Genomic DNA, 27,362 nt, shown 5'->3' with positions numbered 1-27,362 from the left:
CATGGTTCAGGGAGGTTGGGTGTTGAAGCTTGGCTCAAGAACATTTTGGCAGCTGTAGGGATGAACCCTGTTACAGGACAATACTCAATCCACTAAGAGACCCAGTCAAACAGTTTGTCAAATTGTTACTTTTAATATTAATTTGGCATTTTGGCACCTCAAGGCTCAGGGCCTGTTTAATGTGGCCCTGGTTAAGTGTAGTTATCCTAACTGGGTGTTTGTCAAAGCCAGGAAGACGCCCAAACAGTGCACCAGCCGATCGAAGAGAGGAGAAGGACAACTACTGCCTAAGCGTAAACCAGTGGTGATTCGGTATGTGGCAGGAATGTCGGAAAAGTTGAGATGTGTATTTTCCAAACATCGCCTCTCAGTTGCTTTCAAACCCCAAAACACACAGTGCCAGAAATTGGTCCACCCCAAGGATCGGGTCCCCTGGCATAAACACAATATAGTATATGCTGTTAAGTGCCAGGAGGTTACCGTGATTTGTACATTGGGAAAACTAAACAGATGCTGGCCAAGAGGATGGCACAACACAGAAGAGCTTAACATGTCAGGCCTGGATTCCACAGTCTACACCCATCTACAGGCCAGTGGCCACTCTTTCAAGGATGAGGATGGGCACATTCTTGATAGGGATACGCTAGTTTGAACGGGGAGTCAAAGAGACCATCTATGTGAAGAAGGAATGACCATCCCTGAACTGAGGGGGAGAGGGGCTAAGAGTACATCTGTCGCCATCTTACAATGCTATGATTGCAAACATTCCCAAATCGTCTGTGAATAATACACATGGCCATTGAAACTCTAGTTAATAGTCACGCCTATCTGCATATGAAACTGATTGTTGGTTTCGGTCACTATGCAACAGTATTGTTTTATAAGGATGGGGATGCCGATATTTTTTTTTTTTCCAGGGCGAATACCGATATTGATTATCAGTAAATTATGGTGAACATTAACCAATATTTGGGGCCGCTATTCGGTTGCAGTAAATGTAAAAAATTTTGCACCAAAATTTACAGCAACACAAACCCCATCACAAGACTGCCTTTAAATTAACACGTTGGACTGAATTATTTGTAAAACAGAAAATATTTGAAAAAATAAAGTGCATAATCCTCAAGGCACTAGATAACAATCTGAGTGGAAATCTTTTTTAATTAAATATAAAAAACTTACAAAACATGAATAAGAAATTAATTAAACTACATGGACAGCAGGAAGTAAACTTTAATCAAACTGAGTAATTATAAAATTAAAATAATTTCACATAAATTGGTTAAAGTGCTCCCAGCAGGCCTTGACTGAACTGTATGGAAAAATGTACATTAGTGTCATTATGTTCCCTTTCTCTTATCTTAAAAGTGATAGTTCGAGTTTTTTTGAAGTGTGGTTGCATGAGGTACTAATCAATAGTCAGTGTATTACCTGCAGTAGATGGGAGTCTGTGTGCTCCCAATTTGGAGAGTCAGCGGGAGCAACCAGCACGGAAGTTGAGGAATGGGACACAGACAAAACCCAGCCATGTGTGTTTGTTTTTTTTTTGTTTTTTTTTAAGATTCAGTTATATACGAATTTGGAACATTCACTGACAGCCCTACCAGTTTACCAAAGAGTTGGCCTTTGCTCTCTCCCTTTATGAAAGTTTATGATAGTTTTTAAAAGCAACTGTCAATAACGTATTTTGAAGGAACGATGTTGCCAATGTTGAGAAGATTTAAAGAATTTGCAAAATTTAGAAATGCCTTGAAAAATGTTCAGGTGAGTTCCAGCTACATAAAGGTTGTAGCTTCATTTTAAAGTTTATTTTCATAACCTTGCTCCTGTGCAACGAAATCTGATTGCTACATTTATTGGAGTGTCTAATAGATTTTACTCCTGATAAGGCTGTAGTTATGCTTTTGAACGCACACCCTGACCATTCTTGCTTGCCGTTTTTCTACAAGTTTCCCCTTCCTCCTCTTTTCACATCTCTCCTCTTTATGTGATTATGTCCAAACCTTTTTGCTGTATGTAAGGAAATAGTAAAGATTTTCAATATGTGATTAAAAAAAAAAATCGGCTTGGACGGTAAAAATATGCCGACAACGATAATATGAAAAATGACAAATATCCAAGCCGATAATCGGCCAGACTGATAATCATTCGATCCCAAGTCCAGATGAACTGATTCAACTTTCTTTGATTAGGTACACAGTATTTACCTGAGGCTCTACGATGGGCTGGCTGACTACAGCTTCATAGATCTCTGTGTCAATATTCTCTGTTCCTCCAGGAGCCACTTTTACATCTGTGGCTATCTGACTGTTCTGTTGATAAAAACACCAAATATGACTGAAAATACCATGTCGCTCTATAACAGAACATTATTCTACAATATTGTTTTAATTTTTATCAATATTTTAAGACCAATCCAACCAAGCTTCATCATTTAAACTTCATTGTTAAAGACATTTAAATGTTTAAACTAATTGGGAGATGATGACACACCTTCTCCTTGCAGGCTGTGAAATGAACTCTGACCCCGGGGGTCATGGCCTTGGGGTTGCCAAAAAAGGCATCAAAGCTGAAGGTAAACTTCTTTAGGTCCTCCCTCTCTATGTAGCCAAAGGCCGGCTGTGGACAAGGCATAAATAAAATGCATTACTTCTCATGTCAATTAATATTTACCTCACACATCAGAAAACTAGACAGAGGAACAAAGCCATCATATAAACAGGTCTGTGTCATTTTTAGGCCACTGTCACTCTGTCAATAACCAGCACTACCAAGTGCTGTCACAAGAAGGAGAGGTAAACTGTTGAGAAACTCCACATTGTCAATTAAGTATCAGGACTCCAACATGGAGCCTGATACTGAGGAGGAGGACCAAGAAAGGCATAGCAGAACTTACCCCAATAAAGGAGATGATCCCTGTGGACCTGCCTGGTGGAGGTCTGCCAATGGCCACACATGAAGACAAAAAAACAAAAACAAAAACAAAACAACCAGTCAGGCTAATAAAGCCAGGACATACTGTTTATACAGTAAAAATGCACCAATACAAAAATAAATGAATAGATTAAAAGGAAAAAGGAGAGTTCATCTGAAACACATAACACCCTGGTAAGAACATAAAGAAGAAGAACCCACTTTATTTTGTCATTGTATTCTTACAACGAATTATATTCTTACAATGAATTTGTTCTCTGCATTTAACCCATCCTATTGCAATGGGCAGCTGCAGTGCCCTGGGACCAACTCCAGGTCTTCTTTCCATTGCCTTGCTCAGGGGCAGAGGCAGGAGTATTAACCCTAACAAGCATGTCTTTTTGATGGTGGAGGGAAACCGGAGTACCCGGAGGAAACCCAATCAGACACGGAGAGAACATGCAAACTCCACACAGAAAGGACCCGAGATGGCCTGGGGTTCAAACCCAGGACCTTCTTGCTGTGAGGCAATAGCGCTAACCACTGGGCCACCATGCTGCCCAGTGGTTAAAAAGATGTAGATTCCTCTAGTTTACAACAAATTCAATGATTTACATACAGCACTGTATGTTCTATTAAATAAATGTATCACACTGATTATCTGCAGGTTTCATCAAGATACATTCAAGACGTTTTAAGACCTTTTAATGACATGTGTAATGATGAAAGATTTCATAAATGAAATATTGTAAAATAAAAACTACTACTCTCACCATAATTTACTGAAACACTCCATAACAAACCAGAAGCCACTTAGAAACCACATCACCCTCTAACTATAAAAAAGATAGGGCAGCCAAAATATTGATTGCTAGATGAACATTACTTCTGAATTTTCATTTCTTTTACTGAAATACACTGTGGTATACTTGTGACAAAGTAATAACTTTTAATGTTTCAACATTTAAATTTCATCCATCCATCCATTAGCCAAACCGCTTATCCTGCTCTCAGGGTCGCAGGGATGTTGGAGCCTATCCCAGCAGTCATTGGGTGGCAGGCGGGGAGACATCCTGGACAGGCCGCCAGGTCATCACACCACACAATTTAAATTTCATTTGGATAGAATATTCAAAAAGAAAGTTTCACAGTTCAATATTGGTATCATGACAACCATAAAACAAAGACATTTAAAAACCTAAGCTTGAGAGAAAAGAACTGAACACTTTTTTTTCACCCCTTTTTCTTCTCAATTGTATCTGGCCAATTACCCCACTCTTTCGAGCTGTCCCGGTCGCTGCTCCACCCCCTCTGCCGATACAGGGAGGATGCAGACTACCACATGCCCCTCCTCCGATACATGTGGAATCGCCAGCTGCTTCTTTCCACCTGACAGTGAGGAGTTTCGCCAAGGGGACGAAGTGCGTGGGATGATCACGCCATTCCCCCCAGTTCCCCCTTCCCCCGAACAGGCGCCCCGACTGACCAGAGGAGGTGCTATAGCAGCAACCACGACACATATCCACATCCGGCTTCCCGCCCCCAGACACGGCCAACTGTGTCTGTAGGGATGCTCGACCAAGCCAGAGGTAACACGAGGATTCTGATTAAACACATTTAACACTTTTTCTGACAGGTGTGAGAAGTCAATTCTATTTCATTGTTACTAAAGTTGCTTTTCTTTTTCTGACTGATGTGCCATCAGTTTACACTTGTGAATGATCCATCCTTCATCACCAACATCCTGATTCTTTACACAGCACTGCAACCTGCCCAAGTGTCTTCCAGCACAACACTCAGTGTTTACATACAAATTAAAAATTCAATTTTATCAGATTAAGGCAATAATTTGATTATTGCAAATGCCAAGTAAACACCTTAATCTAAACTATCTTGACAAATTAAGGTCTAAATGGACATAAGCATAATGTGATTAACTGAACTAGATTTTCATCATTCATTTGATTTACTATAATTTGTATTCATTTTAATCAGAGTTCTTTCACAGAATTAGTTGTGTTACTGGCATCTGACCCAGAAACGATAGACAATGAACAACATTTCAATAATCATTCAAATGAAGGAGTTTTATATCTTAAAGTTGTTGGATAGGTGATTAACCAGAATCGGAAACATTTTATGAAAAGTCATAATGTTGAAAACAAGGTCACACGACATTAATCAAACCATCACCTTAAATCGGTGATTAACCTTCATCAGATTACTGACTGCATGTAAACACAGGCCCAATCCCAATTCCCCCCCTTTGGCCATACCCTTCCATTTTGCATGCGGCCGTTTAGAGTAGGGTGTCCCCTTTCTTTTGGGGATCGAGGGGCAGTGATCATCTAGCCCTCCAAATGGAGCATTTTCTGATGCAGAATCCAAAGGAAGTGGTAGAAGAAAATTCCCAGAATGCTTTGCAAATTGAGTCAGTGTAACAAGGAACATGGCTACCGGTATAGGGAAAAAAGCTCATAAATGTGTATATCTTTGCAAATAATCATGCAAACATTTTAAAATCCATTGGAGTATCCTTGTTTAATGTAGATGCAAAGGAATATGTAACTGGATCGTTAGAACAAGAATTTCAGAATCACTATTCATGATGTCAATAGAACTTTGTGTAAACTACTATTTGTGCGTGCTAGTACAGTCCGTGTATGAAAGTTGAAAAACTATCCAGCAGCAAATTTTCAGCACTTCCCCACTCATATGATATCAGTGCATGGCAGGGTAACACTTTAGAAGGGGTGTGCATAAGACTGACATTATACCATCATAACCATGCCATGAGACCTTTCATGAACATGAAGGAGTCTCTATGAATGTTTATGACTGTTGTCTTTAAGTGTTATTCAGTCAATTACAGCTAAGGTCAAAATTATCAGCCTCCAAGGAACTATGGAACATTTCCCAAAATTTTTTCCAATGTTTGCATCATTCATAAAACATTACATAGCAAATCATTCATCAATGTTAAGGCCCCTATTTGGTACATTTTGGAATGCAAAATAAATCTTCAGGTTTGCTTTATACCAAATGTAGTGAAAATTGAGGTGGTCAAAATTATTAGCCCCCCCATGTGATTTTTTTTTTTGCTTTCAAACCACACCTGAGCAATCAATCAGCATTGAATTTCACTGAAGGGACTCCAATGGTCAGGGCTAATGGCCCTTGAACACTTGATTGGGAGGGACTACTCAAATTCTTGGTAAGAAGTAATTTCATCATGCCAAAAAGTAAAGAAATCAGTCTGGAACTCAGAAAGAAGATAATGGATGCTCCATCTTAAGGGGAAAGGCTATACTGCCATTTCCAAATGTTTCACAGTGTCTAGAACAGCTGTGCATTGCATTATTGCAAAGCACAAGGAGACAAACTCTATTAGAAACAAACCTGGGCCTGGTCGAAAATGCAAGATTTCAAAAGGTTTGGAGAGGAAAATAGTCAGAGATGTAAACAGTCCCCGAATCTCTGCCAAGATGATTGTTGCTGAACTGGCCTCTTCTGGACTTGATGTTTCAAGGAAGACTGTTGTGAGGGCTCTTCATCGTGGTGGGCTTTGAGGTCATCGTCCAAGAAAAACTCCATTGTTCACACAGCGGCACATCAAAGCCAGATTGAAGTTTGCCCGTAAACATTTGAAACATGGGCATGAGTATTGGAAGTCTGTCCTCTGGTCTGATGAGACTAAACTTGAGCTGTTTGGGCACATGGATGTTGCTTTTGTTTGGCGAAGGAAGGGAGAGGCCTTCAACTCTAAAAACACAATTGCCACAGTTAAACATGGTGGTGGGAGCATAGTGCTGTGAGGCTGTTTTGCTGCTTCAGACACAGGGAACCTTGTTCGGGTGCATGGGCTCATGAAGAAAGATTATGTTGACATTTTGAAGGATAATGTAGAGACATCTGCTGCCAGTTTTGCTTTAGGTCGCTGCTGGGTCTTCCAGCAAGACAATGACCTGAAGCATACATCCAAGTTGGTCCAAAACTTTTTGAAGGACACCAAAATCAAGGTACTGGAGTGGCCCTCTCAGAGCCCAAATCTCAATCTTATTGAGAATCTGTGGGGGGAGCTCAAGGTTAATGTCCATGCTCAAAAACCACACAATTTGGATGAGCTGGAGCAATTTGCCTTGGAAGAATGGGCTAAGATCTCTCAAGAGACATGTGCCAGCCCAGTTAAGAACTACCATAAGAGGTTGTTGTCAGTTGTGAGTCAGAAAGGTTACACTATTGACTATTAATTGTCAGAGGGCTAATAATTTCAGCCTTGTGGTTTTTGTTTTTTCTTGTTTCAATTCAGCGCATCAGTAAAATATCTTAATCAAGCTTAGTGGAGATTTTGTCTTTGTTCTTTTGGAAGCAATTAAACTATAAACACTTTTGGTTATTGTCATTTCCATGGAAAAGTTAAGGGTTTTGTTTGATTTCATAAAGGGGGCTAATAATTTTGACCTTAACTGTATGTAATGTTTAATGCAAAGTTTACATTGTTTGAGATGTCTGTTTTTGAATTATAGATGCACGAAATATATCAAATTGACAACATCTCAAATAGTGCCAACTTTGCATTGAAAATTACATAACTGACTGAATGACACTAAATAACAACAGTCATAAACATTCATAAAGATTCCTTCATATTGTGTGACACAGGGCAGACACTTCTAAGGGCAGGACTACACTGAACTCGCTGATGTGTAAACATGCTTCCTGGCTATTGTCAATAGATTAATCTGTCTTGTTTTGTCCTGCAAATTTAGTCCCATTTGTAACTATAATAACTGATAATGGTAGCAAGCAACAGGCTTTAATATAAAAATGTATACTACTACTACTACTACTTTTGGCTGTTCCCATTAGGGGTTGCCACAGCGGATCATCCGTTTCCATCTCTTCCTGTCCTCTGCATCTTCCTCTGTCACACCAGCCAACTGCATGTCCTCTCTCACCACATCCATAAACCTCCTATTTGGCCTTCCTCTTTCAGCATCCTTCTCCCAATATACACAGCATCTCTCCTCCACACATGTCCAAACCATCTCAATCTTTTCTCTCTTGCTTTGTCTCCAAACCGTCCAACCTGAGCTGTCCCTCTAATATACTTGTTCCTAATCCTGTCCTCCTTCGTCACTCCCAGTGAAAATCTTAGCATCTTCAACTCTGCCACCTCCAGCTTCGTCACCTGTCTTTTCATCAGTGCCACTGTCTCCAAACCATATAACATAACCATTTTGTAAACCTTCCTTTTAACTCTTGCTGGTACCCTTCTATCCTAAATCACTCCTGAAACTCTTCTCCACCCACTCCACCCTGCCTGTACTCTCTTCTTCACCTCTCTTCTGCACTCCCTTTCACTTTGTACAGTTGAACTCAAGTGTTTAAACTCATACGACTTCATAACCTCTACTCCTTGCATTCTCACCATTCCACTGTCCTCCCTCTCATTCACACATATATGTATTCCATCTTGCTCCTACTGACTTTCATTCCTCTTCTCTCCAGTGCATACCCCCACCTCTCCAGGCTCTCCTCAACCTGCAACCTACTCTTGCTACAGATCACAATGTCATCTGCAAACATCACAGTCCACAGAGACTCCTGCCTGATCTCGTCTGTCAACCTGTCCATCACCATTGCAAACAAGAAAGAGCTCAGAGCCGATCCTTGATGTAATCCCACCTCCACCTTGAACCCATCTGTCTTTCCAACTGCACACCTCACCACTGTCACCCTTCCCTCACATATCCTGCAACACTCCTACATACTTCTCTGCAACTCCCGACTTCCTCACAGAATACCACACCTCCTCTCTCGGCACCCTGTCATATGCTTTCTCTAAATCCACAATGACACAATGTAACTCCTCCTGGCCTTCTCTATACTTCTCAATCAACATTCTCAAAGCAAACATCACATCTGTAGTACTGTTTCGTAGCATGAGACCATACTGTTGCTCGCTGATTGTCACCTCTTCTCCTAACCTACCTTTTATTACTCTTTCCCATATCTTCACGCTGGCTGATCAACTTTATACCTCCGTAGTTGCTACGGTTCTGCACATCGGCCTTACTCTTAAAAATCGGTACCAGTGTACTTCTTCTCCACTCCTCAGGCATCCTCTTACTTTCTAAGATTGTGTTAAACAATCTAGTTAAAAACTCCACTGCCATCTCTCCTAAACATCTCCATGCCTCCACAGGTATGTCATCTGGACCAAGTGCCTTTTCACTCTTCATCCTCTTCATAGCTACCCTCACTTCCTCCTTGCTAATCCACCGCACTTCTTGATTCACTATCTCCACATCATCCAACCTTCTCGCTCTCATTTTCTTCATTCATCAGCCCCTCAAAGTATTCCTTCCACCTTCTCAACACACTCTCCTCACTTGTCAGCACATTTCCATCTCTATCCTTGATCGCTTGATTGATATCCTTTTATTGCAAGGATAAAAATGTATAGTACTTAATGTATTAACCATGTTGTAACATTCCAGGGACTAAACAAACCAGGCAACTAATAAAATTCTGAACAGCAGACATAACGATGAGGGTGATAACGAATCGAGTAGTGTCCCATTTCCTAGGTAAAGATTTCAAACCCTACCTTTTGTCACTCCATTCTGAAGGGCCACTACCGAGTAGAGGGCAATCCAAAACTAGGAGTAGGGCCAGGTGTGGGGGGGGGGGGGACTGGGATTGGGCCTCAGTCACTGAGAGTCTCCTTATGAGTCAGTTTGTATGACAGGATTTCTACCATGGCTCAAAGAGGACGTACTCACTTCTCAAATGTACTTTTTCCCAGCAGCCCCAGTGGTACATTCTTCTTTTCAGGTTCGGGGGCTGTCTTGGTGACTGGGGCGGATTTCTCCACTGGTGGCTGGGACGGCACCACAGGCGGAGGCTCTGCTGGGGTAGGAGTGGTCTGCTTCTCTGGAGCCGATATCAGAGCTTTAATCTGGAGAAAACCAAACCAACATTAACGCATCAATCAATCAATAATTCAATCAAATTTCTTTATTTCGAGCATGCAAAATAAAAGAAAAAATGACCAAGCATACATAAAACAAAAAACAATAAAAATAAAACCAGAAGAATTTAACAAAACAAATATGACATGTTGAAAAGGAGCAGGAGGAAGTTACTACTGATAATTTCCTGTCCCCTCTCTAATGCTCAATTAATAAACCTAAATAATAAACTTAGTTTTTTACACATCAGAGTATGTCATTCTCAATATCTATCTCAGAATGACCCAATAAAAAAAACCAATAACTCGACCCCGGAGAAGCAGCTGATGATGAGATGAATAAAAACAATAAAAAATAAAAATAATGAAACAAAAACAATAACAATGATTTCCAAAAAACAATAACAGCATCCACCATGAGTGTCATGGACATGAGAAAGAAAACATCCTTCTCATCCTTGTACCTCTTTAAAAGTTTTTTTTGTACCCCTTTTTGAATTGATTTAAACTTGTGTTGGGTGGCACGGTGGCGCAGTGGTTAGCGCAGTCACCTCACAGCAAGACGTTCCTGGGTTCAAACCCCGGGGTTGTCCAACCTTCGGGGTCATCCCAGGTCGTCCTTTGTGTGGAGTTTGCATGTTCTCCCCATGTCTGCATGGGTTTCCTCCGGGTGCTCCTGTTACCTCCCACAGTCCAAAGACATGAAGGTCAGGTGAATCGGCCGTACTAAATTGTCGCTGGTGTGAATGTGTGTGTGTGTGTGTGTGTGTGTGTGTATGTGTGTGTGTGTGTGCGTGTGTGTATGTCAGCCCTGTGGCGGACTGGTGGCCCTTCCAGGATGTCTCCCCGCCTGCTGCCCAATGACAGCTGGGATAGGCTCTAGCATCCACCAACCCGAATATGGATAAGCAGCTTGGATAATAGATGGATGGATACACTTGTGCTTTCCTGGAGTTCTTCATCTAAACCATTCCACAAACTTACCCTACAATTTGAAATACACATAGTTTAGCGAGTTGTACGAACACAGTAATTCTTAAAATTCAATTTTCCTCATAAATTGAAACCCCCTCTCTATCTGAGAATAGTTGTATGTCGCCAGGAATTGGATTATATCTTGCTTTGTACAACATTTGTGCAGTCTTAAATTCTACCAGATCCATGAACTCCATAGCCGGTGAATTTAAGACCAGTTTGTTAGTGTGTTCCCTATATCCTATGTTGTTTACTATCCTTACTGCTCTTTTTGTAGTACACATAACGATTGTAGGTTGCTTTTGTAGGTGTTCCCCCATACCTCCACATCGTAATTCAAATATGGTAATACAAGTGAATGTATTGTACAGAATGTACAGAATGTACAATGCTTCATGATCCAGAATTTGCCTTGCCTTTCCCAGAACTCCAATGCTCCTTGCCATTTTTGTTCTAACGAATCTTATATGAGGTTTCCAGCAGATTTTATGGTCAAGTATCACAACCAGAAAATTATTTTCATATACTCTTTCAATGTTAATATTCCATGGACGGTGGCCATGGAAGTCAGAATCCGCTAAGGAGTGTGTAACAACTCACCTACCGAATCAACTAGCCCTGAAAATGGATGGCGCTGGAGCACTGGGCCCATACCTGGCCGTCGTTGGCAGCAGGAACCTTGAGGACTAGGCTGCGAAGAGTAGGCGGGCTGTCACGTTGCGCATGGAAGCCTAGGGCGCGGGCCCAGGTGGAGCCACTGCGGGTGCAGATCTTGGTCATAGTAGCAAATATTCAAACAAGAACTTTGAAGGCCAAAGTGGATAAGGGTTCCATTTGAACAGCAGTTGAACATGGGTCAGTCGGTCCTAAGAGATGGACAAAAGCCGTTCAGAGCGGGGGATGGTCTTTGTCGCCCCCGGTTGATTGAAAGGGAGTGGGGTTCAGATTCCCAAATCTGGAGTGGTGGAGCTAGGCGCCGCAAGGCATCCAGTGCGGTAATGCAAGCGATCCCAGAGAAGCCGGTGGGAGCCCCGGGGAGAGTTCTCTTTTCTTTGTGAAGGGCAGGGCACCCTGGAATCGGTTCGCCCTGAGAAAGGGGCTCGCGCCCTGGAAATCATTGTGGTTCTGGTGGCATTTGGTGAGCTCTCACCGGCCCTTGAAAATCCGAGGAAGAAGGTGTAAATCTCATGCCAGACCGTACTCTTATCTACATCTACCACACTAAGAAAGATTTGCTTGGGGAGCAGGAGTCGGACAACTTCGGCCCTTCTATTCACGGTTCGCCATGCAGCTCGTCTCTGGACTCTCTTCCAGGCGGAGAAGTGGGTGTCATGAAACGAGCCAGTGGAGACACGCCCAAGGGACTTGGGGTGTCATTCCTGACCGCCACCGCCTTGTTGGTGATTGGTGGTCTTCTCCGTGAGTTGCCAGGGATTAAGTGGGTAGCGGCTTACAAAAAATCTCCTCATACCACCGAGATGTGAGGGTATTTTCTCTTGGATCGAATGACCAGGCGAGCCTCCATTTGGCCCCGCTTTCCAGCCATCCGGAGATATCATGAGGGTGCAGCGGCCAACCCCAGGATCCTGGGGCGCCAGTCCCTACCTATACCCACTGTATATGGATGTGGTGAGGGAGGACATGCAGGTGGCTGGCGTGACAGAGGAAGATGCAGAGGACAGGAAGAGATGGAGACGGATCATCCACTGTGGCGACCACTGACAAGAGCAGCCAAAAGTAGTAGCAGCAACTCGCCTTCAGTAGAGATGCACCAAAAGATTGCTTACTACCACAATTGCACAGAGTAGAAACATAAATTCCCATCTGTGTTATTCAGGATTAGATATGCGGGGAACATTAGAACATGTCTTACAGAAAAAACAGAGTTGGACTCACCCACGCTGGTTGTTCAGGCGGAGGGTTTACCAGTGGCTCCTCCGCACAAGCAGCAGTCTGAGGAAACAGGAAATAGAACAAAGTTGGACAGGAAGTGCTGGTTGAACGAGATGATTTTTTTTTTTGTTGGCATTTTCTGCTTTTATTTGATAGTAATAGTAGAGAGAGAGACAGGCAAGGCAGGGGAGAGAGAGGGGATGACATGCAGCAAAGGGCCCAGGTCGGATTCAAACCCAGACCGCTGTGGTAAGACTCAGCCTTATGTGGTACACACTCCACCAGGTTGAGCCACCAGGGCGCCCTCAGAACGAGATGATTTTTAGTTAAAACAAGATTAGTGTCCGTGACTGGCTGGGTCATCTAACCTTCAGCTGACTATATTGTTTGCAGATTTACAATGAGGAGCTGGATGTTCTGAATATGTCCAAAACAGAAAAGGTGTTTAAATGATCACTGGGTTTCCTACAGCGAGAGAGAAGCTGGGCTTACCAGAGACTGACAAACTTCTGTTAACTCTTTAAACTCAGCCAGTAAACCAGGTCTGTCAGCTCTGTTTAAGATTCTCAATGTCAAGTCTAACTCTGAGATGTGTACCGTTCAGAAAGAAACCACCTTCAGCTAAGTACCGGGACATTTTCGCTGAGTCTATTATACCAGACAACTGACAAGGAGCTGTTTCACTGTAAAAAGAAACTGGCTGCTAAAATGAAACAAGCGGAAAACATTGGATTTCCCCTTAAATATAAAAAAGAAAATATAAAATAAAAAAGTAGTGTTTAGTGGTTATTCTAAATGTGTTACTACTTGTCTATTCTCTATCTATCTGCCCCCCCATCTAGTTTATCCTCATCTAAATTGTACAAACTGAGTTTAAAGCTTTCTAGGACTTAACTGTGATCTAGGACGACAGTAATAAATCTGATTTAAAAACCATTCAGTTGTCTGCTGGTCTTGTAGCATCAATATTCGTTCTGCTGAACTTCACAATGACATTTCATCCAAACCATATGAGCTTCTACATTCTCTCTCATTACCTCGCCGGTCCATCCTGGGGGGTGGTACGGGTATCCGTTAGCGCCCACCCGCGGAGGGTAACCAGGATACGCCGACGGTCCAAAGTCCAGCGGCGGGTAGGCGGGCGAGGGCAGGGGCATGGGGCCGTAGGCGGCGGGGTCTGTTGCCGGAAAACCCATGGGAGGGGGCGGAGGGAGCGGCGGCTCCGCCATGTAACCCGGAATCGGGCCCGGAGGACCGTAAAACCCGTCTGGAGGGAGGTCAGGCCCCCATCCCGGGTCCGGCGGAGGTTGTTCTGGTCCCCACGGACCCATATCAGGACCCCACATATCGGGTCCGTCCGGACCCCATCTGTCCGGGCCGAGCGGCCCCCAGCTGGGTGGCGGAGGTCCGTCGGGACCCCAGCCGCCTGGAGGAGGCCCCCAACCATGCAGCGCTTCTCTCGGTCCCCACCCACACGGCGGCGGAGGTCCCCTGGGTCCCCATCCTCCGGGCGGCGGAGGACCATACGGTCCCCAGCTTCTCGGTGGTGGACCCATTCCGAATGGAGGTCCATCTTCTCCCGGTGGACCAATGGGTCCACCGCGCCTCTTGGGCCCTGATCCACGACCCATTCCAACGCGACCCGCGACAAGCCGTGATGCTAACGTTAGTCGGCTAGCTGCGAGAAGCTATGGTTCCATTTATCAAACACTAGCTGACCAGCTACTTAGCTATTAGCTAACTACGCTAGACGGACTCGAGTTTCTGAATGAAAACCACACAAGCTCGCTCTGGAAACTCTGAATAAACCGTTCAATTACAGATAAATTAATAACTAAACGACTATAGATGCAGATGATTAAATAACTCGGGCAGAGAAAGTTTCTTATAAGGGTTTTTAAGTAGTGGCCCTAACTGCGAAACCAATCAGCCGCACCAAACTGACATCATTTCCAGGATGGGAGGATATGACGTATGGACGAATATATTTTCTAAACAAAAGTACTGGGGCCTCCTCTAGTGCTTCAGGATTGCGCCTTAATTTAGGAAAATGTGAAATATTGAGTCTTACTGATACAGATGACGAAAGCATATGTAACATTCCAGTGAAACAAGCTGTCAAATATTTAGGCATTGATGTGACAAAAGATATGTTAACCAGACAACAACTCAACTTTCTTCCTAGAATTAAAAAGAAAATCTATCATGAATATGTGGCTGCAACGTGATTTATCTATTTTTGGTAGAATCCTCTTAACCAAGGCTGGAGGTATTTCAAGACTTGTTTACCCTGCTTTATCATTATTTGTCCAGGACTCAACATCTAAAGAAATCAACAACATACTTACTAATTTTGCTTGGAAAAATAGGCACCACCACCACCACCACCTAAAAAAAGATATACTTTCAGGGTCCAGGAAAGAAGGTGGATTTGAGTTATTGAATTTCACTGATTTAAATAATACATTTAAAATAAAATGGATCAATGAATGCATCAAAGCCCCAAACTCAATTTGGTATTTTATTCCAAACAATATTTTTAGAAATGTGGGAGGTCTTTCTTTTCTTCTAATATGTAACTTCAACACCATTCAACTGCCTTTAAAGTTATCTAAATTGGACCAACAAGCCCTCCTGGCATGGAAATTATGTTACATACATAATTTCCCCCTACATACAGCCATAATATGGAATAATGAAGACATCACTGTTGGGAACAAATCTATTTTCAAACAAGATTTGGCAGATAATGATATAATTTACGTAAGTGATTTGTTTGATGACAACGGTTTGTTGCTTAATTATGAACGGTTCCTCCTTGTCAAATCCTTTCCTGTAACAAATGGAGAATTTAACCATGTAATGAAAGCTGTTCCCCAAGGTCTTTCCCATCTAATGCAAAGTCATCTCCAATTTCAAGAAGCATTGAGGATAAAACCTACTTTGAAGATTAATAATATTGACATTAACTTTGTTAAAAAAAACACTCAACGGTAGGGATTGTGCTCAACAAATAAGGAGCAAAATAATCCAGTTGGTCAAGTAAATTCTCTATGAGACAGTACAAGCCTGTTTCATGCTATAAGCAATCATCAGCTGATTATTTGGCTCCTTATTTGTTGAGCACTTTCCCTACCGTTGAGTGTTTCTTTTATTTATTTATTTTTATTGATATTTTTCTGGACAGATCAACAATTGCATCCACAAACACATTGCATCATAACACAAGTATCAAACAAACTCAACTGTCCTCTTTTCCTGTTTTTAAACAACATACACCCCAACAAATTCACAAAAAACCAAAGTAAACATACACAAATTAAAAACAAAACAATTAGACAAGACACATAGCCATAGAGTCCATATGAATATTCATGCAGAGTAATCATCTATTTCAATGTCCACATTCCATTTCTGTGAAGAACAAGCCCCAGACCTCCTTAAACATGTTCTCTCTACCCGCCACTCTATAAGTGATTCGTTCATATGTTGCCATCTTTCCATTGTTTCCATCCATTCATTGTAGGTTGAAGGAGCAGAGGATTTCCAGTTTCTCAGATTGATTCTACAGCCAGTTATCAAAACCAGCTGTACCCATAGTTTAATACGATTAGACATTCTAACATTTTCTGGTAACATTCCCAAAAGACACAGTGCTGGGGTTTTAATCAGTGATAACTTCAACATCCCGTTCAGAAAAACAACAATGCTGTCCCACATACATACTGTCTTCTCACAATAATACAGTAGATGTACTAAAGTCCCAGACTCCTTCCTACATCTCCAGCAAGCATCATTGTCCCTTAGTTTCAGTTTGGCAAGTTTACATGGGGTCCAGTAGCTTCTATTGATCACCTTATAATGAATGAGTTGTGACTGTGCTTCACGTGAGCATTTATGCCACGATGCAACAATCTTCTCCCAGACCTCTGTCAAAATCTCCCCCCAACATCCTTTTCCCAACACATTTCAGGCCCTCTAGTTGTGGCGTGTGTGCTTCCCTAATATGCACATAAAATATTGAGCCCCCCCCTTTTCCCATCCATGTTGTATGGAATAGATCTTGTATTCTAGTTTGTGGATTCAATTCAGATTTTACCTGGCCCAATATACAATGCCTAATTTGCAAAAATGTCCAAAAGTCTGATTTGTCTAGATTATATTCTGTGTTCACTTCCTCAAAGGATTTCATTCCGTCTTTCCCAAACAGATCTCCAAGGAGATGTATACCTGACCTAGCCCACCTTTCCCATATGAATGTCTTCTTGCCTATGAGAAGCTTCTTATTGTACCATATGGATGCTTTAGGTGTGAGATATGTATTGGATTTCATAATATGATGTGCCACTCTCCAAGATTCCCGAGCAAAAGATAACACTGGGTTCCTGAATGGTATTGCGCTTCCCATTTGTGTCAGAGATGCCTCTAGGGAGGAAGGATATACTAGTTCTTCTTCTATCCTTACCCAAGCAGGAGCCTGGTCTGGAGGAACATTCATTTTAGAAAGTTGGGAGAGTGAGAAGGTATAATGATACCAGTCAATGTTTGAGAGTGACAGGCCCCCCTGTTCTTTAGCTGCGTATAACTTAGTACGGTTAAATAAGGGTTTTTTTCCCATCCAGATAAAGTGCTCGATTACTGTGTTGTACTGTTTCAACAACAAACATGGGAATGATAAGGGTAGCATGTACATAATATATTGTATTTTAGGCGCTATAATCATTTTCACCAAGTTTATTCTACCCAACAGTGATACATTCATCTTAGTCCAATTCTGCAACAGAAATTGAATGTTTTGAATGATAAGAGTTATATTTGATTCCATTATCTTATTCAGACCCGGCATTAGTTTAATCCCCAGATATGTTAGGCCGGATGGCATCCATCTGAACTGCGATTTTTCTCTAATGACTGGTGGGCCTAATTTGAATAGTGGCATGGCTTCTGATTTTGTCCAATTGATTGTATATCCCGATATCTCAGAGAAAGAGTCTATTACTAAATTAATTTCTGATGCAGCCATTTCAGGATTACTGGATACCACTAGGATGTCGTCAGCATATAAAAAAAGTTTATGTTCTTCCCGACCTGCTTGTATTCCCACTATATTCTTATTCGCGCATAAGGCCAGTGCTAATGGTTCAAGAAAAAAAGCAAAAATGTGAGGCGAGAGAGGCGAGCCCTGCCTAGTGTCACGGCTCAGCTTAAAAGAGGGTGACATGATGCCATTGGTGAGAACAGTGGCCATCGGATCTGTATACATTAGCTGAACCCATTGTAGGAACAATGGTCCAAACCCATATCTCTCTAGAATAGAAAACAAAAAGGAAACCTCCACCTTATCAAAGGCCTTCTCTGCATCTAGAGAGAAGGCAACCACTGGGTCTTCTCCATTTCTCATTTTCCACATCAGATGCAAGAGTCTGCGTAAATTATCAGCTGAGCTCCTCCCCTTTACAAATCCAACTTGGTCTGGATGTATTAGAAGTAGAATAACATCCTCTAGTCTGGTTGCTAGAATCTCGGCAGACACTTTTTCATTTACATTGATTAGTGAGATTAGTCGAAAATTACCACAGTACTGCGGGTCCTTCCCTTTCTTATGAAGTAAAGTGATTACTGCTGATCTCATGCTTTCCGGGAGTTTACCTTTCTGTAAAGCATCTTGATAGACAGTTTGCAGTCTCGGGGCTAACTTGTCGATAAACTTCCTATAAAAGTCAGAAGTAAACCCATCATTTCCCGGCGCTTTCCCCAAACTAAGATTAAGTACTGCTTGCTGAATTTCTTCAATAGTGATGTCTCCTTCTAAGGTGTCTCTCTGAGCCTCTGTTAAGGTTGGCATGTTAATTGTTGAGAGGAAGCTCTTCAGCTTAGACTCATCCATCGTCCCTTGTGATGTGTAAAGTTCTTGGTAAAATGTCTTAAACACCCCATTAATCCCCTTTTTATTCGTGATCAATTCATTACTTTTATTATATATTGAAGAAATTATGTTTTGAGTTTGCCTCTGTTTTACTCTATGTGCCAACAATTTGCCCGCCCTCTCTCCCTGTTCATAGTATTTCTGCTTCGTATAAAACAATGCTAATTCGGCCTTCCTTTGTAAAATGTTATTCAAATCAAATGTTAATTTATTAAGTATACGCCACGTTTCTGGGTCTGGATGCTGTATATGCTGTTTCTCAAGCTTTTTTATGTCTTTATCTAGTTTAAGCATCTTTTCATTTTCTGCTCTTTTAGCAAGCGCACTGTGTTGTATAAGATGCCCCCTTGCTTTAAAGGCATCCCACATCATCCCAGAGTCTGAAATTGAGCCCTCGTTAAATTCCCAGAATTCACACATCACCGTCTTAACAAATGTACAATACTCTTCTCCATTTAACTTGAAATTATCAAAGCGCCACCTTAACACCCGTTCCTCATTTTCTTGAGGGGACATAACTACATCCACAGGTGCATGATCCGTCAAAACTATATTGCCAATTGTAGCACTAAGCACTTGGTTAACGAAAGCCCTAGATATAAGAAAATAATCGATCCTAGAATATGGGGCATGGAGGTGAGAGAAAAAGGTATAATCTCTTTCTTGTGGGTGTAATAACCGCCATATATCAATAAGTCCCAGTTCTTCCATCATCAACTCTATTGCGGCCATTGATACAGACCGATAGCTGGGTCGGCTTGATTGAGAGGATTTGTCCAGTTTCAGATCTCTAACCTGGTTGAAGTCTCCCCCTATAATTATATTGTCGTTCCCCACATTTCTAATTATATTGCAGATATCATGGAAAAAGTCTGGCGATACTGAATTCGGACCATAGATATTAGCCACTGTCACTCTTTGGCCTTCCATTATAGCATCTAAGAGATGACCCATCTACCTTCTTTATCTGAGATGTGCTTCAGCACTTGGAAGTCTACGTTCCTCTTAACAAGAATAATCACCCCTCTCTTCCTAGCAGGGAATGTGCTATAATAAACCTGTCCCACCCAGTCTCTTTTCAATTTGTCAGATTCCTTCTCATTCAAATGTGTTTCCTGAACAAGGGCTATATCAGCCTTTTTCTGTTTGAGAAATGTTGGGATTTTTTTCCTTTTAATAACATGTGTGCACCCCGCTATATTCCAAGATACTATTTTAAGTAAACCCATACTGAATTATTGAAGTATCTCCATAAAAAATAAAAGTTGCCCTATATGCATTTATCCCTCGGATTTGAAAAATATATAGCCTACTTGCATTGCAATTAGTAGGCCTACTGCCTGTATTAGTAGACTCATTATGGCTAGACATCGGACACATACATGAGCATAACCTACAAGACTAAAAGACACAACAGACAAAAAAAGAAAAACAAAACTGAAAACTAGCTGGCCCCCATGCCAGTCATTCCCATAGTGTAATTTTAGTGAGTCCATGGAACTGGTTGATCCCGTCGAAGGCTCCACTACTGGCTAGCCAATTGACTCAACCCTCACTCCTTAACACACAACTTAGTGATTGCGAAACGTTTGGTAGGCCGAGTCAGGCTGCAAAATTATTAATTTTCCTTAGTCCCTACTGTTATGTCTGCACACATCGACAGTGCTGCATTTGATTTGGTGCTGTTCTATTGTGCTGGGATCGATTGGTGATGCCTGCGGGCTCTGTGTTGTTTGATCGGGTCTGCCTGTGATGCTGTGTCAGTCTAAATAAAGAATGCAATGTAGCGGTTGTGTCGAGCGACAGCGCTGTGTCCTGACGTGATTTCTAAATACAATATTGGCGACGAGGATGGCTGATATCTCTCTCCCACCACCTGCCCCCTTCCTGGCATTACCTGGCGAGCCTCCGGTACCATGGACTCGCTGGCTACATAGTTTTGAAAATTACATCATCGCCTCAGGGCTCGACGACGTGAGCCAGGCTAGGAAGACGGCTTTGTTGCTACACTGCTTGGGAGCAGAGGCTCATCGTGTGCTCGGGACTCTGGGGAACGTCACAAGCTTTGACGAAGCTGTGGGACTCATGAGCACCCATTTCGCTGCTCCACAGAGTGCCCTCCTTCGGCGATTTATATTCCGTCAGCGACACCAACTGCCTGGTGAGTCTGTGCGGCAGTACGTAGCTAATTTGCGAGGGCTAGCTAGCTCATGCAAGTTTGGCGCGCTTCAGGACGAGATGGTTCGCGACCAGCTAATCGAACACACCAACAACGCAAAGGTGCGTGAGACTCTCCTGCTGGAAAAAGACGATCTGCTGCTGTCCAGAGCAATTACCATCGCACTACAGGTTGAGGGAGCAGCTGAGTGTGCTGCTATGCTAAATACACAGCAAGTCGCCACCTCCAGTCAAGCTGCCAACGACTCCTCCCTCTACTCACGGCTGCCCCTCGAGACGCAACCCAGCCAGAGCGAGGCGGGCGCCACCTCCAGTCAAGCTGCCAACGACTCCTCCCTCTACTCACGGCTGCCCCTCGAGACGCAACCCAGCCAGAGCGAGGCGGGCGCCGACTCCACTGGGGACGTCTTGCAACTGCAACGACGGCGTTCTCGGCCCCGCCCTCAACAGTCCTGTGGTAACTGAGGATCTCGGTCTCATGTTTCAAGGGCTCAGAACTGCCCTGCCCGTGGCCGGACATGCCGTAGCTGCGGTAAGCAAAATCACTTTGCCAACGTCTGTCGATCTTCCCCGGCTGGGTCAGAGGGCCACACCCCCCAGTCTTCAACCGCCGTCATTCACAAGGTGAGCTCTGGGTCAGTGTCATTCAAATCATGCACAGTCAACATTAATGATGTGTGCATCCCCCTGCTGTTGGACACCGGTGCAGGTGTGTCTCTCCTGAATGTTGATACCTACAGTCAATTTTTCGGTTCACTGCCACTGTCCGCACCCTCAGCTGTCCTCTGTGGGTATGGTGACTCCAAAATCGATCTGGTTGGCTCTCTCCAAGTGACTGTCCACTATGGAACCAAGCTGGTGCCCAATGCAGTTTTTCATGTGGCACGCTGTGGGGCCAACCTGATGGGCCTGGACCTGTTCTCCGCTCTGGGGTTCTCCCTCTTAGACACAAGGGGGGCAGCAATCCTGACTGTTGCCACACCTTGGCAGCAGAAGTGGCCATCGCTGTTTATGGGGCTGGGCTGCCTCTCCGCCTTCGCCCATCAACCTCTCCTCAACCCTGCTGTGAAATCTGTCATCCAACCACTGCGCCGCATCCCGTTGGCTCTCCGTGATGGGGTCTCCGCCGAGCTGCAACAACTGCTGGAAGCTGGCATCATTGAACCGGTGGACGCGTCACCTTGGGTCTCAAACCTTGTGATGGCTAAGAAGAAGTCGGGGGGCCTGCGTGTCTGCATTGATCTACGTGCGGTAAATAAGGCAGTGGTCGCTGATAAGTATCCACTGCCCACCTCAGAAGAACTCACTGCTCAGTTCTATGGCTCTGAGGTGTTCTCCAAGCTCGACCTCAGACAGGGGTACTTAAAGGTGCCCCTCCACCCCAGCAGCCGAAACCTCACAGCCTTTGTGACACATGCAGGAGTGTTTTGCTACACCAGGATGCCTTTCGGTCTCAGCTCCGCCCCTAGCTGCTTCCAGAAAATCATGGTCTCCGTGCTGGCTGGCATACTGGGCGTGGCCATTTATCTGGACGATATAGTGGTACACGGGCCCACCAGTGAAATCCACGACAAGCGCCTCAACATGGTCTTCGCAGCCCTGTCCAAGCACAAGCTAACTCTCAATGCTGAGAAATGTGTCCTCTCTGTGCCAGCCATCGAGTTCGTGGGGTTCCGGCTGTCAGCGAGCAGTGTAAGTCCACTACAATCCAACGTGGACGCCATTCAGGCCATCCCTGAGCCCAGCTCGGCCGCCCAGGTCGCCTCCTTCCTGGGAATGACAAGTTACTACCTGAGGTTTCTTCCCCAGTACTCTGCGACCACAGCCCCCCTGCGCCAGCTGCTGCATAAGGACGAGCCATGGGTGTGGTCAAAGGCATGCAGTGACGCTGTGCGTGATCTCAAGACTCAGCTGACTTCACCACCAGTGTTGGCTCACTTCGACATCTCCAGCTCCACCTTTGTGACCTGTGACGCATCAGCCACAGCGATAGGGGCTGTGCTGTCTCAAACCCAGAACGGTGTGGAGAAGCCCATCGCCTTCGCCTCCCGTGCCCTAAACCTGACCGAGCAGCGGTACTCGGTGGGTGAGCGTGAGGCGTTAGCCTGTATCTGAGCTTGTGAAAGGTGGCACCTCTACCTCTATGGCCGCCCCTTCACCCTCAGGACAGATCACCAGGCCCTGACAGCGCTGCTGTCCACATCTGGGACAGGCCACAAACCCCTGAGGTTGCACCGCTGGTCTGACCGCCTCCGCCAGTACAACTTCAGCTTGCAGTTCACCCCAGGCAGAGACAATGTTGTCGCCGACCTGCTCTCTCGCTCTGTCTCCACCCCAGCTCCACAGACGGACACTGACTGTGTGGAAAAGGACATTGTCCAAATGCTACACACACCCCTTCAGGCCACTGTCTCTCTGCAGAAGCTGAGGGCAGCCTCCAAACAGGACCCTGTCCTCTCCCAGCTCCGCACCTACATCCAGAACGGCTGGCCTCACAAGGTCCCAGAGGAGCTGGCTGCATTTGCCCGAGTCACTCCTGCTGGAACGACACCTGCGTGGCACGTGGGTTTTGCACAGTGGTCCCAGCTGCTCTCCGTGCACGTGTTTTGAATATGGTGCATGAAGGCCACCTGGGCATTGTGAAACTGAAACAGCGCTGCCGAGACCTGGTGTGGTGGCCGGGGATAGACAGAGATATTGAGGCTCTGGCGAAGGACTGTTCTGCCTGCCTTGTGAGTGGCAAGACTGGCCACCAGGCTCCCCCACCCCTGCAACCTCTCGCCTGGCCCTCTCAGCCCTGGAAACACCTGCAGTTGGACATTTGTGGTGAGATCCATGGAGTTCCCCACCACCAACGCTTCATGGTGGTCACCTACGATCTACACTCAAAATGGCCTGAACTCACCACTTCCGGCACTGTGACCTCACAGATCATCATCGACTTCCTGGACTCTCTTTTCTCTCACTGGGTCCTCCCAAAGACCATCACCACTGACAACGGCCCTCAGCTGGTCTCTGCTGAGTTCGCTGCTTATCTCGAAAGCAAGGGCATCCGTCATATACGCACTGCATACTACCACCCCCAGGCCAATGGCGGCGTTGAACGTTTTCACCAGTCACTGAAGAATGGCCTCAGAGCACACATGGCCCAAGGGTGCTCTTTCACGCAGGCCATCCGTCACACTCTGCTGCACTATTGGGCCACACAGCACTCGACCACAGGCGTCTCCCCAGCCTCTCTCATGCTAGGCCGGGAACTGTGCATGCCCCTTGACAGGCTCCGCCCCTCCACACCCCAGGCACCTCCCTCTGGGATCAGAGCCTCACTCACTCGTCAGCAGACGCGGATGAAGCAACGGTTTGACCAGTCAAAACGAACCAGGGTGCCAGACATCAATGTGTCAGACTGGGTCAGGGTCCGCAGGCCCCACAGGGACAATAAAATGGCTTCATACTGGTCCTCTCCTCTCCAAGTCACCCGTCAGCTGGGCCCAGCCACTTACCTCCTCAGTGATGGCACTCAGTGGCACTCCAGTCGTCTACGGCAGGTGTCAGCTCCGCCACACACAGCTGGTGACACAACCTTAGCCATTCCCTCAGCATGGCGAGACGCCCCGGGGCTTCATGCAGCTCCTACACGGGCCCCAGACATTCCTGGGCCTCAGCTTCCCCTGCCTTCTCCCTCCCCACCTCGGCCTGCCCAGCCTCAGGCTGCCCCGCGACCTGTTCGCACACGTTTACGCCCTGGCCACCAAGAGGACTTTGTGTCAACCTTTCATGTTTGAAATCCTGCCGGGGGGGGGGGGGAATATTATGTCTGCACACATCGACAGTGCTGCATTTGATTTGGTGCTGTTCTATTGTGCTGGGATCGATTGGTAATGCCTGCGGGCTCTGGGTTGTTTATCGGGTCTGCCTGTGATGCTGTGTCAGTCTAAATAAAGAATGCAACGTAGCGGTTGTGTCGAGCGACAGCGCTGTGTCCTGACGTGATTTCTAAATACAATACCTACCTCGTGGCTAACATATTCCTGTTTCTATAAACAAGCAGACCTACAGCACGACCTCAGATTAATACCAGAGAGCCCCGGTTAATATCCCCTGCGGTATAGGCTTTCCTATCTCTTTCGCTCTCCGCCTACCATAGACCGGAGCTATTTATACATGCCGGTGGAAATAATGACACGATGATAATAATAAAATTAAAAAAAACAAACAAGACATGGTCTACCGGTAATAATTATGAACTCAAGTGTCACGTTACAAGTATAAGCAAATACAAAGCTTGTAGTGTAAGCTACCCCGCTAGCCTGTAGAGGGAGGACAAACCTTACGTTACCCACATCTTGTCATGCTGGTCAGCGGCAAAGAAAAATAAAGTCCACCTAACGGTTAGGCTACCTTTCTCTGGGGTTTCCACTCGATACAGTCCCGTCCATAAATGGTGACATCGTGGCCCTGTTTTCTGCGGGTGCTCTCTACACCAAACGAATAAGAGTTGTTGCTGTATCAATGTCAATTCAATGTCAGTTAGCCAAGGTCTCGAAATCCCAAATTAATCCTCGCCATCAGCGAGCACACCTCTTTCCGCAGAGGCCCCTGTTATATCTCCCATGAGGCTGAGAAAGAGCTTAGCTTCCGCCGGGCTGGAGAACTGGTGTTGCCGCTTGTTAAGCGTGAAGGTCATCCTGGCTGGATATCGCAGGGCATACACGATCTTGCGTGCCTGCAGCATCCGCCTCACCTCATCGTATTTCTTGCGTTTCTCTTGTGTCTTGGGCGTAGTCTTGGAAGAAGTAAATCCTCGCGTTTCTCCAGCTCACTTCTTTCTTCCTCCTCGCTGCTGCTAGCACTGCAGACTTAGCCTTATCTCGCATAAAACGAACGATGACGTGCCTCGGTCTGGAGTTGTCATTCAGGGGTGGGCCCACACGATGAATCCTGTCTGCTTCGTACGACTCATCCGCGTTTATTCCCAAACTCCCCTGTAGCAGTGTTTTGAGAAAGGCATCGTAATCTTGGCCCTCCGCCCCCTCCTTGATACCCGAAATCCTGATGTTCTGGCGCCTGGAGTAGCCCTCCAAGGCTGATAGCCTATCTCGCAGCAGCCTGTTTTGCTTCACCATTTCCTCCACGACTGGGCCCTGTTTAGCGTTGTCATCCTCCAGCACTGATATTCTTGATTCGGCCTTGGTAGTTCTGTCCCCAAGCTTTTTAACAGTGTCATTCAGAGAATCCATTCCACTTTTCCCTCCGGATACATCTTTAGCTAGAGTCTCAAGGATGGTCCGAATGCCCTGTAGTTCAGTAGCCACGTTAGCTAGGTGAGGGGTATCTGTAGCTTCACTCTGCGTCACCATCTTGCTCGTTGGCTCGGTAGAAGTTTTCGTTCGCTGATTTTGAGGCGGATTACAAGTAAAATAATGACTCTTTTGGGACATATTCAATCATGTAACCACGAGGCGCAAAATAGACGGAATTATACAATCATAATCTAGATTTTTCTGAGTTTTGTCGAATTGGCCAGACCCTACTTCTCTTATGCAGCCATCTTGGGTGAGCGTACCACGTGACTCGAGTGTTTCTTTTAACAAAGTTTTTTATATATAAAATCCAATGAGTCAAGTAAATTCTTTATGAGACAGTACAAGCCTGTTTTGCTCCTTATTTGTTGAGCACTCTCCCTACCGTTGAGTGTTTCTTTAAACAAAGTTTATTTATATGTGTGTGTGTGTGTGTGTATATATATATATACATAACGCACACGAATAAGTAGATGCGTCCCGGCTGTGGCGGTTCCCTGGCTGCCCCCCCCCCCCCGAATTCGCTGCATTGGTGTCAGAAGTGGGATGGTGAGACCGTGAGGCCATCGGAAGCGCGTGGACCCAGAGGCGTGAGGGAGCTAATATGCTGAAGCGGGAGGGGGGGGGCAGTTTAATGACCACGGGTGAACAGACTTACTAGCCCTTGGCTAACGGGTTGGACCCTTTAGTAGACTGGTTAACGTTGGCGCCCGCGGTGCGGGAGATACAAGTTCGCGTCTCGGCTGTGGCAGTTCCCGAGCTGCCCCCGAATTCGCTGCAATATATGTAAGCGGTTTGGATAAGATGAAGTTTGATCCAAGATGGCGGCGCGTTGGACGTAGCGGCTACTATGGTTCAGTGTCGTGTTTTCTTTGTTATTTCTATGTTGGTTTTAAGTTTACTTACAAGTGTAGGTCAGGCGCTCTTCTACAACCGTCAGGAACTTTTAAACCTCAGAACGGATTACTCACTTCCCTCCACCATCACGGACAATTTCCCCATCGATATTATCCGCTCACCGGTCTCGCAGTGGAAACACTGCCCCCGCCGGCAACGTAAACAAAAGAGGGGAAAACTCCTGGTTCTGTGGAGAACCTAGGTTCTATGAGCTACGGAGTAGTGCTATATTTACATATTGCCCTATGACCTCGCCTCTGGCGACGCTAGGCTCTGAAATTCACCGCTCATGCGACAGCAT

General features: G+C 45.0%; 1 protein-coding gene across 2 annotated transcripts in view; it reads right to left on the bottom strand.

Moving 5' to 3' along the window:
* si:dkeyp-121d4.3 (uncharacterized) overlaps positions 1-14,678 on the bottom strand; it is a 66,892-nt gene extending 52,214 nt beyond the window's left edge. For both annotated transcript variants that reach the window (XM_056292461.1, XM_056292460.1), the window contains exons 1-6: positions 13,795-14,678; positions 12,761-12,817; positions 9,702-9,877; positions 2,897-2,939; positions 2,494-2,619; positions 2,208-2,312 (exon numbers count right to left, since the gene is read on the bottom strand). In XM_056292461.1, coding sequence (XP_056148436.1) covers positions 2,208-2,312; positions 2,494-2,619; positions 2,897-2,939; positions 9,702-9,877; positions 12,761-12,817; positions 13,795-14,388 — 1,101 coding nt within the window. In that variant the 5' untranslated portion in view covers positions 14,389-14,678. The remainder of the gene's footprint in view (positions 1-2,207; positions 2,313-2,493; positions 2,620-2,896; positions 2,940-9,701; positions 9,878-12,760; positions 12,818-13,794) is intronic.
* Between the last annotated feature and the right edge of the window lie 12,684 nt (positions 14,679-27,362).

The sequence above is a fragment of the Lampris incognitus genome, chromosome 13 (assembly GCF_029633865.1).
Source record: "Lampris incognitus isolate fLamInc1 chromosome 13, fLamInc1.hap2, whole genome shotgun sequence".
Lineage (NCBI taxonomy): Eukaryota > Metazoa > Chordata > Actinopteri > Lampriformes > Lampridae > Lampris > Lampris incognitus.
Note: the sequence above shows the minus strand (reverse complement) of the source record. Positions and strands in the feature narration are given on the sequence as shown.